Raw genomic sequence first — 13523 nt, forward strand, 5'->3', positions numbered from 1 at the left:
AGGCATTTATCCTTTAAGTCTCAATTGTGCGTCATAAAAGTAGTTGTCTGGAGTTAGACAACCAGTTTCTCTAAGTAGGTTCTCGCCTTATGAGCACCTGTTCCAATCAAGAGTGTAGCTATACGTGGTGCAGATGTAGCAGTTGCACCCAGGACCTGTTCCTGAGGGCACCTAATGGCCCTTTGCCACATAAGAAGACACCAGTATTATAAATGGCACATAGTAGGCAAGGGATCCTGTAACAGATTTTGAATTGGCGTCTAGGAGCTTAAAGTTGCAGTTAGGGTATGTTCACACGCACTGTTTTCAGACGTAATCCGGGCGTTTTACGCCTCGAATTACGCCTGAAAAAACGCCTCTAATACACATACAAACATCTGCCCATTGCTTTCAAGGGGAATTACAATGTTCTGTTCCCACGAGCCTTTATTTTACGCGTCGCTGTAAAAATATGGCGCGTAAAATGACGGCTAGTCAAAAGAAGTGCAGGACACCTCTTGGAACGTTTTTGGAGCCGTTTTTCATAGACTCTATTGAAAACAGCTCCAAAAACGGGCGTAAAAAAACGCATCGAAAATGCGCGAAAAACGCAGCGAAAAACGCGACTTGCTCAAAAAATTTCTGAAAATCAGGAACTGTTTTCCCTTGAAAACAGCTCCGTAATTTCAGACGTTTTTTGCTAAAACGTGTGAACATACCCTAAATGTCTATAGGGCCCATAGGGCCCTTTAGGAAAGAATTCATATAAATCTTCGCCCGTGTGTTCTTCATATTCAGTTCTCACCCAGCATTATATAATTCCAGCAAAAATAAATAATGTCTTTTAATTCTCTAATTCCGGTCCTACGCATCAGATGAGTCGAGGATTTCTAGACTGGATCCACTGCACTAAAGAGAAATAACACTAGTCACGTAATGAACCCAGGGAACATTTATCTCTACATTAGAAATCAGTTTAAAAATACATTAGAGAATTGCTAAATGTAAATTCCCAGGGTAGTAGAAAGTAATGAAGTGGCCTGAGGGCAAAATTTGCATTGGAATCCACTTATGCTGTGGCCTGCCTTAACCCTCCACCCGGAGTATATTGGGGACTTGCATTACGAGCACTTACATCTATATACAGTGAAGGAAATAAGTATTTGATCCCTTGCTGATTTTGTAAGTTTGCCCACTGTCAAAGACATGAACAGTCTAGAATTTTTAGGCTAGGTTAATTTTACGAGTGAGAGATAGATTATATAAAAAAAACAAAAAAAAAAAAACAGAAAATCACATTGTCAAAATTATATATATTTATTTGCATTGTGCACAGAGAAATAAGTATTTGATCCCTTTGGCAAACAAGACGTAATACTTGGCGGCAAAACCCTTGCTGGCAAGCACAGCAGTCAGACATTTTTTGTAGTTGATGATGAGGTTTGCACACATGTTAGATGGAATTTTGGCCCACTCCTCTTTGCAGATCATCTGTAAATCATTAAGATTTCGAGGCTGTCGCTTGGCAACTCGGATCTTTAGCTCCCTCCATAAGTTTTCGATGGGATTAAGGTCTGGAGACTGGCTAGGCCACTCCATGACCTTAATGTGCTTCTTTTTGTTCCACTCCTTTGTTGCCTTGGCTCCATGTTTCGGGTCATTGTCATGTTTGGAAGACCCAGCCACGAGCCATTTTTAATGTCCTGGTGGAGGGAAGGAGGTTGTCACTCAGGAATTGACGGTACATGGCTCCATCCATTCTCCCATTGATGCGGTGAAGTAGTCCTGTGCCCTTAGCAGAGAAACACCCTCAAAACATAATGTTTCCACCTCCATGCTTGACAGTGGGGACGGTGTTCTTTGGGTCATAGGCAGCATTTCTCTTCCTCCAAACATGGCGAGTTGAGTTAATGCCAAAGAGCTCAATTTTAGTCTCATCTGACCACAGCACCTTCTCCCAATCACTCTCAGAATCATCCAGATGTTCATTTGCAAACTTCAAATGGGCCTGTACATGTGCCTTCTTGAGCAGGGGGACCTTGCGGGCACTGCAGGATTTTAATCCATTACGGCGTAATGTGTTACCAATGGTTTTCTTGGTGACTGTGGTCCCAGCTGCCTTGAGATCATTAACAAGTTCCCCCCGTGTAGTTTTCGGCTGAGCTCTCACCTTCCTCAGGATCAAGGATACCCCACGAGGTGAGATTTTGCATGGAGCCCCAGATCGATGTTGATTGACAGTCATTTTGTATGTCTTCCATTTTCTCACTATTGCACCAACAGTTGTCTCCTTCTCACCCAGGGTCTTACTTATGGTTTTGTAGCCCATTCCAGCCTTCTGCAGGTCTATGATCTTGTCCCAAGTTAATTTGGATCGTGTAATTGGTCTGGAGGAGGCTGAACTCTTAATGGTTGGTAGGGGATCAAATACTTATTTCTCTGTGCACAATGCAAATAAATATATATATAATTGTGACAATGTGATTTTCTTTTTTTTTTTTTATATAATCTATCTCTCACTGGTAAAATTAACCTAGCCTACAAATTCTAGACTGTTCATGCCTTTGACAGTGGGCAAACGTACAAAATCAGCAAGGGATCAAATACTTATTTCCTTCACTGTATATATTTTTGTCAGTATGTCTTCCTGAGCTACACACACCTCATCTCGTTGCTCAGCTTTTGTTGCTCAATAGTTTCACCTTATATAATGCTGCAGTGATATCTTGCTATTGGAGAATACAGAAACACAAAATATAAAGTGTAATCCCCCATCACTACCACTATTTGGCACAATTGTCAAGGAAAGATGCAGCTGGCTGTAAACTTCCCCTCCAGTGACCACTACATGTAAAATGTAGTATTCAAACGACCGAGTCTGTCAGAGGGAAAAACACTGCTTGTTAGCGGCTCTCCGCTCTGGCTCGTAGAGGGGGGTGTGGGCAGAGGACCCCCTTTATGATATCCATATACCATAATAGGGCATATCAAAAGGGGTTGTCAAGATGAGACAACTTAAAGGAACAGTGTCACCACAATTTTTTTTTAAATATGTTAAAGATGTTAGTGCTTTATTAAAAACGTTTGGATTAATTTGTGTGTTTGTGTGTTACTTTTTCTTATTTTTACACTTTTTCTTCCCTATGGGGGCTGCCATTTTTTTTTCCATTTCTGTATGTGTCGATTAACGACACATACAGACATGGAATACGGCAGCTCCAGTCCCATAGGGACTGCGAACGGTGCCCGTTCCATCCACTAACACGTACGCCGCTGTGTGGGAACGGCGCATGCGCTGCTCCCACACAGTTCAATTTGAAATGCGCGCCGTCCGGCGCCATTTTCCTGTGGACCGGAACTCGCGGCCGGACAGTAAGATTACTACTTCCGGTCGCGGCTTCCGGACTTGTGCACATGGAGCAGCAGACGGAGCGGATGGACCGGAGGGAGCGGCGGCGACTGGAGCAGGTAAGGGATTTCTATGTATGTTCGTGTTTTACTGTGTGTTTACTAGTGTATGTAAACCTTCTACACTGTGTGTTAGCTCAAAAAATGGCGACACACAGTGTAGGAGGTTAGACCGTTCAAACCCCTCGTTTCTCCCGGCACTAGCCAGGATAAAGGAGGGGGAGATGCTGAGAGCTCACTAGAGCGAGGGCTTTTTACCCAATTTTGCAGCATAAAGCAATGTGGTTGCTTTACCACATGCAATGCTGCAATTTTGGGAATGGCTCCATCTAGTGACCAGCAATGGGAAATATTATAAATTAGAATCCAATTGAATCCAATTTATAATATTTCCTGACTCGTGAAAAAAAAAATTAGAACAATGTTTAATCACCTATACACTAATTGTTTAACTAAAAAAAAAAAAAAAACATGTTTTGCTGGCAACACATTCCCTTTACATTGAAGTCCATTGGTGAAGTTTGACCCCTAAACCTTGCTGAGAGATTTCTGTTACTAAAAGGATATGTCCACAAGTAGCGTAAACACTGGATTTTCCATCACAAAAGACAACGGATTTCATTGCGGAAAACCTGCAGCGTATTACAGTAGCAGCCGAGTGGATAGGATTTGAACAACTGTCATCCAAACGCTGCGTAAAAAATCAGCCGAAGGAACATTCATAAATTGGCCTGCGGTGCGTTTTTTAATCCATAGCATGTCAATTTATACTTTGGAATCGCTGCTTTTCTGTTGCGAGTTTTACCCATTGATTTCAATGGAAAGGTAAAACCTGCAACAAATAGCAAATGTTGTGTTCACTTGCAGTGATCACATGGGATGAAACGTCATCCCAGGAGGCCGGGCTGCACAGACAACAGAGGGACGCGTCGCCCGTGTCGCCATAGCTATGGAGACCGTGGTAAGAATAGGCTTCTTTTTTTTTTTTTTTTTTTTTTTTTTTTTAAAAGCCACTGTTTTTGGCAGCGGACATTCCGTCCGAAAAACTGCACCACAATTTGGTGCGGTTTTTAGCCGGAATTCCCTGTGGGTTCCAAGGCGGATACAATGTGTACTTTTACGCAGCGCATCCGCCCTCTGTGAACATGGCCAAAATGTGACACAACATTCTAAGAAAAGGACTAATTGTAACGCTGCAGAATATGTGCGATCTTAATAGATAAAGATTATTATCAGGTCTCCAGTAATAGAAATCTCTCAGTAGTGAAATAGAAATTCCTCTCTCTCAAAGGTTTTAACCCTATATCACTACAGCCTGTTTTCGTTTTTAAATTTCCCTTTTTCCTCCCCACCTTCCAAAAGTCATAACTTTTTTTTTTCCGTGGCTATAGCCGTTTCAGGACTTGTTTTTTGCGGGACAAGTTGTAGTTTTTCACTGCACTATTTATTGTACCATATAATATACTGGGAAATTGGAAAAAAATTATTTGTGGAGTGGAATGGGAAGAAAACAACGATTCCTCCATTGTTTTTTGGGTTTTGTATTTACAGCGTTCACATTGCAATAAAAACAACATCTTAAAGTTATTCTGTGGGTTAATATGATTACGGCGATACCAAATTTATATAGTTTTCTTAATATTTTACCACTTCTACAAGGAAAAAACAAATTGTTAAAATTAAAATTAGTTTTGTGTCGCCATATTCTGAGAGCCATAACTTTTTTTGTTTTTCCATCGATTGAGCAGTGTGACGGATTAGTTTTTTGCAGGGGCGAGATGTCGTGTTATTCGTTCCATTTTGGGGTACTTGCAACTTTCGGTCACTTTTTATTCTATTTTTTATGGGAGACGAGGTGACCAAAAACCAGCAATTCTGGTGTTTTCATTTTAATTTCTGTTTATAGAGTTCACCATGTGGGTTTACATTTTTAGTTATAGTGATATTGTAATCGCTTGGACATTTACGGATGGGGGAAAATAGGAAAATATTTTTTTAACTTTTAATATTTGTAATATTTTAAAGAAACTTATACTGTATTTGAAATTTTTTATTAGTCCCTTTAGGGGACTTGAATTCGGAGTATATTGTGATTTTGACAGGCTCCAATTAAGCCCTGAGCCTGCCCCACACTTCCCCTATGACATAAGTAAAAGCCAAATGTCGGCAAGGGGTTAAGCACTTTACTATTAAGACAGGCAGCCAGCCAGACAATAAACGGTGAAAAGCGGTCAGTTTAAACAAGAACTACACAAAAACATTTATAAGGACATAAACCAAGATGAAAAATCCTACCGTTTTTCGTTTCAAGGCATCAACTGTTTTTCTTACTGTACTGAAGAAATGTTCGTGCTTTGGACCACAATTTGTGCCACAGTACATCAGGGCCTTTACTAGTGATGCTGCAAGAAGAATAACCATCATAATATAGGAGTGCAGAACACAGAATTCCTAATATATTATATAGTGCCTTGGGGGTTTGTGCCATTTGATTTACACAACGTTTTTATTTTTATACTGTGACAAAAACAATAATCAAGACCAAAAAAAACTTTATTGTGCATAAGTTTTCAGCCCCTGAAAGTCAATACTTTGTGACGTTACCTATTGCTGCAATGACAGATACAAGTCTCTTGGGATATGTCTCTATTAGTTCAGCGCATCTAGACAACTGGGATTTTTGCCCATTCTTCCAGGTAAAACTGCTCCAACTGTAGTTAGATAAGTTGGATTGGTGAACGGCGTCTTCAAGTCGTACCACAGATTCTCAATTGGATAAAGGCCTGAGCTTGGTCTTGGCCAATCAAGGACATTTATATTTTTCCCCTTAAACCCCTCCAGTGTAGCTTTAGCAGTATGTTGAGGGTCATTGTTCTGCTGGAACCCAGTCTCAAATCTCTGGCGGCAGACTGAAGCGGGTTTTCCTCAAGAATATCCCTGTATTTGCTGCCATCTTTCCTTCAAGCCAACCAGTTTTCAAGTTCCGGACGATGAAAAGCATCCACACAGAATGATGCTGCCACCACCACGCCTCACTGTGGGAATGGTGTTCTTGGGGTGATGGGAAGTGTTGGGTTTGCACCACACATTGTGTTTCCTATGATGGCCAAAAAGTTTCACTTTAATATCATCTGACCAGAGAACCTTCTTCCATGTGTTTGGAGAGTCTGCTACATGCTGTTTGGCGAACTCATATCATGTTTTCTTGTGTTTTTCTTTACGTAATGCCTTTTTTCATCGACTCTTCTATCACTGGGGTCTTTGTTGAATCTCGTATTAATGCCCTCCTTGCCCGGTCTGTGAGTTTTGGTGGGCAGCCTTCTCTTGTCAGGTTTGTAGTTATGTCATATTTTTTCCATTTTGTTATAATAGATTTAATGGTGCTCCATGGGATGTTTAAAGTTTGGAATTTTTTCATGACCCAACTCTGATCTACATTCTCCACCACTTTGTCTCTAACCTGTCTGGAGAGCTCTTTGGTCTACATGTTGCTTAGTGGTGTTGTAGACTCGGAACGGGTGTTGTAGACTTTCAGAACGGGTGTGTTTATACTGACATCATGTGACAGATCATGTGACATTGCACACCGGGGGACCAAATTCAACTAATTATGTGACTTAAAAAGTTTATTGGTTTGACCAGACCTTATTTAGGGACTTTATATCAAAGGGGGTCAATATATATGCACTCACAACTTTTTTTGTTTTTTGTTTTTTTTAAGGCCTCTTTCAGATGAGTGTATTTTACATCTGTCTTCCATCCATTTTTTGCGGACAGTAATATGGAGCTAATGTTAATCAATGAGACTATTCACATGGGTGTATAAAGCGCGCATATTTTTAAAACGCAGAATGCACCGCTTTCACCGCCACTCATTGAAGTTTTTAGAGAGCGATTGAATACGGATGCATCCGTATTTGGTCCGTATTTAAACTGTATTGGGTCCGTTTTTTAAAGGGGCAGTCTTATGTCGTTTAATTATCTCCCTAGAAGACAGTCCATCACTAATACGGATCTGTAATACTGATGAAATACTGATGACATACTGATGCAAAATAATTTATGATACATCCTTATTTACGGATCCGTATTACAGACATTTACAAATACGCTCGTCTGAAAGAGGCCTAAACAATGTATTTTTTTTTTCATTCCACTGTAACAATTTGAACTATTGCAATGGACAGGAAAAACACCAAGGGGCTGAATACTTTCGCAAGGTACTGTAATAATGGGTATTACTCACCGCTGCAGCCCGAGAATAGCACATTAGTGTCATATTCTCTCAGATCCTGGGAAATCTGAAAATAAATAGAAAAACTCATGTAGACAATAAGAGAATATATCTAATGCAAGGCAATCTATTTCTCGTAATGACCTGTTTGTGGAGGGAGTCAAGGCCGTATTCACTCGGTTTTGTTGCTGTGGTAAATCAACTGTAGTGAATTGGGTTTTATTCACACATAGCGGTTGAATACCACCCAGTGTTAGGGCATGCCAGTTGTTTTCTTCTAAGGGTATGTGCACACGATAACGTCAATTAAGGCTGAAATTATGGAGCTGTTTTCAGGAGAAAACAGCTCCTGCATTTCAGACGTAATTGCTCGTACTCGCGTTTTGCGAGGCGTCAATTACAGACGTAATTTGGACTGTTCTTCATTGGAATCAATGAAAAACAGCTCCAATTACGTCCCAAGAAGTGTCCTGCACTTCTTTGACGAGGCTGTTATTTTACGTGTCGTCTTTTGACAGCGACGCGTAAAATGACAGGTCGTCGGCACAGTACATCGGCACACCCATTGAAATGAATGGGAATATGTTTGCCGACGTATTGGAGCCGTGTTTTCAGGCGTAATTCGAGGCTTAAAATGCCTCCATTACGCCTGAAAATAGGTCGTGTGAACCCAGCCTTACTTTTAGCAGTTTTGTAGAATTTAGGCCATGCTTTTCCCTACTGACTTCAAATGTGAAAACTGCTGCAGTTTTTACATGCGCTACTGAGGTTTTCTATAAAATCACTTCTAGTAACATTTACCTAAAACTATGAATGTGATTGCGGCAAATGCACTCTAATGCATTAGGGCAGACTGATCCATACTGTACAAGGACACTTCCCGAAATGTCTGTGACATCATTTGTACAACATTGTGCTACCAGAATAGGATTCAAAAAATGTAAAGCATAAATCTTTCCCTTTTGTGCTTTATTTTTCATCTGCTTAGGATCCAATCCCGGTTTTGAGCTTATGAAAAAAAAATAACCAAGGCTGGGTTCACACATGGTGATTTTGTGATGTGTGGCATTGAGATGATGGAGAAAACTCACAACAAAGCCATGACATACAGGCGTGTAGTTATAGTGGTTGCAGATGTAGCAGTCACACCTGGGCCCTGGCCTAAAAGCCCCTCTGACACATAAGGAGAAACCAGTATTATAAATGGTGCATAGTGAGTGGAGGGCCCTACAGATTTTGCATATTTTGAGATATTTTGCAGATTTTGAGTATTAGGAGCCTGTCCTTATCCCAGATTTATGGCTGCAAAATATTTACCAATCTGCCACAATATATCTTTTTTTATTGTGGAATTCAGGAAGAAAAGACACATGACCAGTCCACACCACTCCACCCCAGCATGTGCATTTACAATGAGGCATTCCTAAAGTCTTGTGAGATTACATGACCCTAGTATACAAGATCCCATAATCCTGTGAAACTTCACTGTCCAGGTCTCATTAGCAAATTATATATTTCACTAGTAATGTCCTTTTTTTTAAAACAAAGTCTATTTTTCAAAATGAATTGCGTTTTCCATAGAGATAGAATCAATGGGTCCAACCTCAGCACCACTGCTGATGAGCTGTTTTAAAGGGACCGCAGCGCTCGTGCGTGTGCTGCTTTCCATTCATTGCTCACACTTCTCTGTACTGTAAATACTGACACTTGTAGTGGCGTCTCACAGTATAACAGCCGTCACTACAAGTGTGTCGACGTTTGAAGGTATGAAGCAGTAAAAGGAAGAAAGGGAAGGCAGCACTTGCACTAGCGACGCGGACCCTTCAAATAGCTGATCGGCAGGGGTCCCAAGAGACAGAGCCCCACGAATCAGATATAGATGGGCTGTCCTAAAGAAAATACCATTAACATACCTCCCAACCATCCTTGATTCAGCGGGACAGTCCCGAATTCCCAGGCGGCTGGTGGTATGTCTCGGTGTCAACTGTATCTGCATCTTTAGGAGGCAGATACATTTGAAACCAATGCTGAAGCAAGGAACCGTCATCTCCCTGCTTCAGCATTAGTACAGTGCGGAGGAGCAGAGGGAGCTCCTCCACTCGTCGAGGACTCCCCGGGCACAGCGCTACTTTAAGCGCTGAGCCAGGGGAAGCCTTTGAAGTCACTGTCCATATATGGAGAGTGACATCATTTGCCGACGCTCTGCCCGGGAATTCCACTCCTAGTCGGAACCCCTAACGTCAATGTCCATATAAGAATTTCCATTTGTATATTCCGTGTGCCAATTCCACAACGTATTACAGTAATAGCAAAGTTGATGAGATTTAAACAAATCTCATCCACAGGCTGCGGGGGGAAAAAAACACAGAAATCAGGTGCGGAAATTGTGGGGATTCTCAATCTGCAGCATGTGAATTTTTCTTGCATAAACACTGAGGAATTTCCGCAAGGAAATTCCGGATCGCAATACCAGAGCATTTTCGTCCTGTGTGCAGGGGGCCTTATAGTTTTACATACTGATTGTTTTGAAGTGGAATATTCCTCATACATTGACCAGATGCTGCCACTGGTAAGGAGTTTTTATTAAAAGCAAACTCTGATGTGGATAACAATCTAAATGCAGTTAATGATTTCTATGAATACCTGGGTGAGGGTAAGCACTCCTGCATAATCCAGAAATGGAATCCCACTGCAGTCTAAGATCCAGGTCATTTTGCCATGTCTCTCACACTGAAATGTCCCTAAAACAGAAATGACAACTTGTATCTGTAGCTAGCTGCTATTGTGCGCTCCACTGTAGTCAATTCATGCAACATATTCTGCGATATACAGGATTTCAGGTTGCTTTAATTTAACAAATACCATATTCCTTGCTATGCAAAGGAGTAGCCACAGAAACCTCTGTCTGCTATACAGTGCACTGCCTCTCCAAGTTAAACAGGTTTAATTTAACAGCTAATGCAGTAAACACTTCTCTCCAGACAGGTGGCATGTAGTGGCAGAGCCCCCCAACCCTTCTGATTTGCCATTTTCATTGGATCTGTCTAGTGGTTAGTGCTCAATAACTGGTGTACAATTGATTTGTAGACCACTCTGTTTTTTCTCCAGTTATTTGGTTAGTCGACTACGCTATTGTTTCCGCAAAAAAATGGAAACCTTATGGAACGGAGACAAACAGAAACCATTTGCAACAGAAGCATTACCATTGAAATAAATGGTAATGCACAAGAAAGCTATGGTTTCTGTTTGTCTTTCTGTTCATTGGTTCCTCCCACGAAAAGGTCTAACAGAACCCAACGCTGATGTGAATGCAGCCTTAAAGAGAAATCCAAACGTGTCCCTTATTTCAGAGTATACCAAGGCATGAATGTGCCGCTGTGATAATGGAGACAATTGTCAATTATTTTATAGAACTGTCTGACAATGCCATAATCAAAAAGGCCCAAAAAAAAATACAACTATTCTGGATCAGTACGATCTTTACTTTTACTGTTTTATTTGTGAGGGTAAAGCATCTTCCAGCACGTGATCCGTGGTTCAGACTGTGTAGACCACTGGTGGTCAACCTAACACATAATAGGGGCCTCAGATATAGCTCTTTAATCAGTCCACAGGCTGCACATTACAGTAATAGTCCTGCGGCCACTCCTTGCATTGAAGAGATGGAAACACCTTCATGGTCACTCTCTGTTATATGATGGATTTTTGGTGAAAGATATACCCAAGTGTGAGACTCTGGAGGACATGGGCTTCGCACAAGCCCTTAACACCAAAAAGCTTCTTATTCCTGAGAAATTAATATATAAGCGAGAATCTGGATTTTCAGTGGGATCCAACATAGATATAAGTCACAAGAACACATTTCTACACCGTGTTCCAAATTATTATGCACATTGGATTTAAGTGTCATAAACATTTAATTATTAGTTTTTCAATTAAACTCATGGACGGTATTGTGTCTTAGGGCTCTTTGGATCATTGTAATCAATCTCAGACACCTGTGATAATTAGTTTGCCAGGTGTGCCCAATCAAAGGAAAACTACTTAAAAAGGATGTTCCACATTATTAAGCACGCCACAGGTTTCAAGCAATATGGGAAAGAAAGAGGATCTCTCTGCTGCCGAAAAGCGTGAAATAGTGCAATACCTTGGACAAGGTATGAAAATATTGGATATTTTAAGAAAACGTAAGCGTGATCATCGTACTGGGAAAAGATTTGTGGCTGATTCAGAGCACAGACGGGTTCGTTCAGATAAAGGCATAATGAGGAAGGTTTCTGCCAGACAAATTAATAGGATTAGGAGAGCAGCTGCTAAAATGCCATTACAAAGCAGCAAACAGGTATTTGAAGCCGCTGGTGCCTCTGGAGTCCCGCGAACCTCAAGGTGTAGGATCCTCCAGAGGTTTGCAAGTGTGCATAAAGCTATTATTCGGCCACCCCTAAACAATGCTCACAAGCAGAAACGGTTGCGGTGGGCTCAGAAATACATGAAGACTAATTTTCAAACCGTGTTGTTTACTGATGAGTGCCGTGCAACCCTGGATGGTCCAGATGGATGGAGTAGTGGATGGTTGGTGAATGTCCACTGTCACGGACACAGGGTTTGTGGACCCACTAGGCCGCTCCGCCATAGTGGGGAGGCAGCTGACCAGGTTACAGTCTAAGCGGAAGTAAATGGCAGACAGTAATGCTTGGGTACCTGAAATAGTCCGGGCGGTGGCTGTGGCTTCAGCACGGATGGAGGCAGGTGCGGCAAGTGGCGTCAGACGTGGCGGGCAGTATCCGATGAAGCGGTAGACACTGGACGTGGCAGATGACACTTGACGTGACAGATGACACTTGACGTGGCAGATGGCACTTGACGTGGCAGATGGCACTTGACGTGGCAGAAGACACTTGATGTGGCAGATGGCACTTGACGTGGCAGAAGACACTTGACGTGGCAGATGGCACTTGGCGTGGCAGATGGCACTTGACGTGGCAGATGGCACTTGACGTGGCAGAAGACACTTGACGTGGCAGATGGCACTTGATGTGGCAGAAGACACTTGACGTGGCAGATGGCACTTGACATGGCAGATGGCACTTGACGCGGGTAGGCACAGGAACAATACGGAGTACAGGAACGGTAACAGGGCACGGGTAACAGCTGGAATGGGAGACACTAAGGGACCATTTGCGAGACAGACTGGGAAAGACTAATAACGCTCAGGCAAGGATTAGAAGGCCAGGGGCCTTCTTATAGACCAGGAAATCGTGGCAGTTGATGGTGATGACGATTTCCTAATTGCGCGCGCTGGCCCTTTAAGGCCGGGCGCGAGCGTGCGCGCGCACCCTACGGGACCCAGCCGAACGGAGCGGAAGTGAGCGCTGGCATCTCCTAGGAGGGAGACGGAGGCCAGCGCTCACAGATCCATGGCTGCGGGCGTCGGGAGGTGAGTAAACCCGACGGCCCGCGGCCATGGGCGCTACATCCACCATTTCCCAACAAGGCTGCAACGTCAGCAAGGAGGTGCCGGAGTCATGTTTTGGGCTGGAATCATGCGGAGAGAGCTGGTAGGCCCCTTTAGGGTCCCTGACGTTGTGAAAATGACCACTGCAAAGTACGTAGAGTTTATGACTGACCACTTTCTTCCGTGGTACAAAAAGAAGAACCGTGCCTTCCGTAGCAAAATTATCTTCATGCATGACAATGGACCATCTCATGCTGCAAAGAATACCTCTGTGTCATTGGCTGCTATGGGCATAAAAGGAGAGAAACTCATGGTGTGGCCCCCATGTTCCCCTGACCTCAACCCTACTGAGAACCTTTGGAGCATCCTCAAGCAAAATATCTATGAGGGTGGGAGGCAGTTCACATCAAAACAGAAACTCTGGGAGGTTATTCTGACATCCTGCAA

General features: G+C 42.5%; 1 protein-coding gene across 1 annotated transcript in view; it reads right to left on the reverse strand.

Annotated features, from left to right (window-relative positions):
- Window positions 1-694: 694 nt before the first annotated feature.
- Window positions 695-13523, reverse strand: part of SLC26A7 (solute carrier family 26 member 7) — an 83499-nt gene continuing 70670 nt past the window's right edge. Inside the window, exons 15-18 of the mRNA XM_075828067.1 lie at window positions 10265-10362; window positions 7634-7688; window positions 5683-5789; window positions 695-888 (exon numbers count right to left, since the gene is read on the reverse strand). Of these exons, the coding sequence (XP_075684182.1) occupies window positions 844-888; window positions 5683-5789; window positions 7634-7688; window positions 10265-10362 (305 nt within the window). The 3' untranslated portion in view covers window positions 695-843. The remainder of the gene's footprint in view (window positions 889-5682; window positions 5790-7633; window positions 7689-10264; window positions 10363-13523) is intronic.

The sequence above is a fragment of the Rhinoderma darwinii genome, chromosome 5 (assembly GCF_050947455.1).
Source record: "Rhinoderma darwinii isolate aRhiDar2 chromosome 5, aRhiDar2.hap1, whole genome shotgun sequence".
NCBI classification, from domain to species: Eukaryota; Metazoa; Chordata; class Amphibia; order Anura; family Rhinodermatidae; genus Rhinoderma; species Rhinoderma darwinii.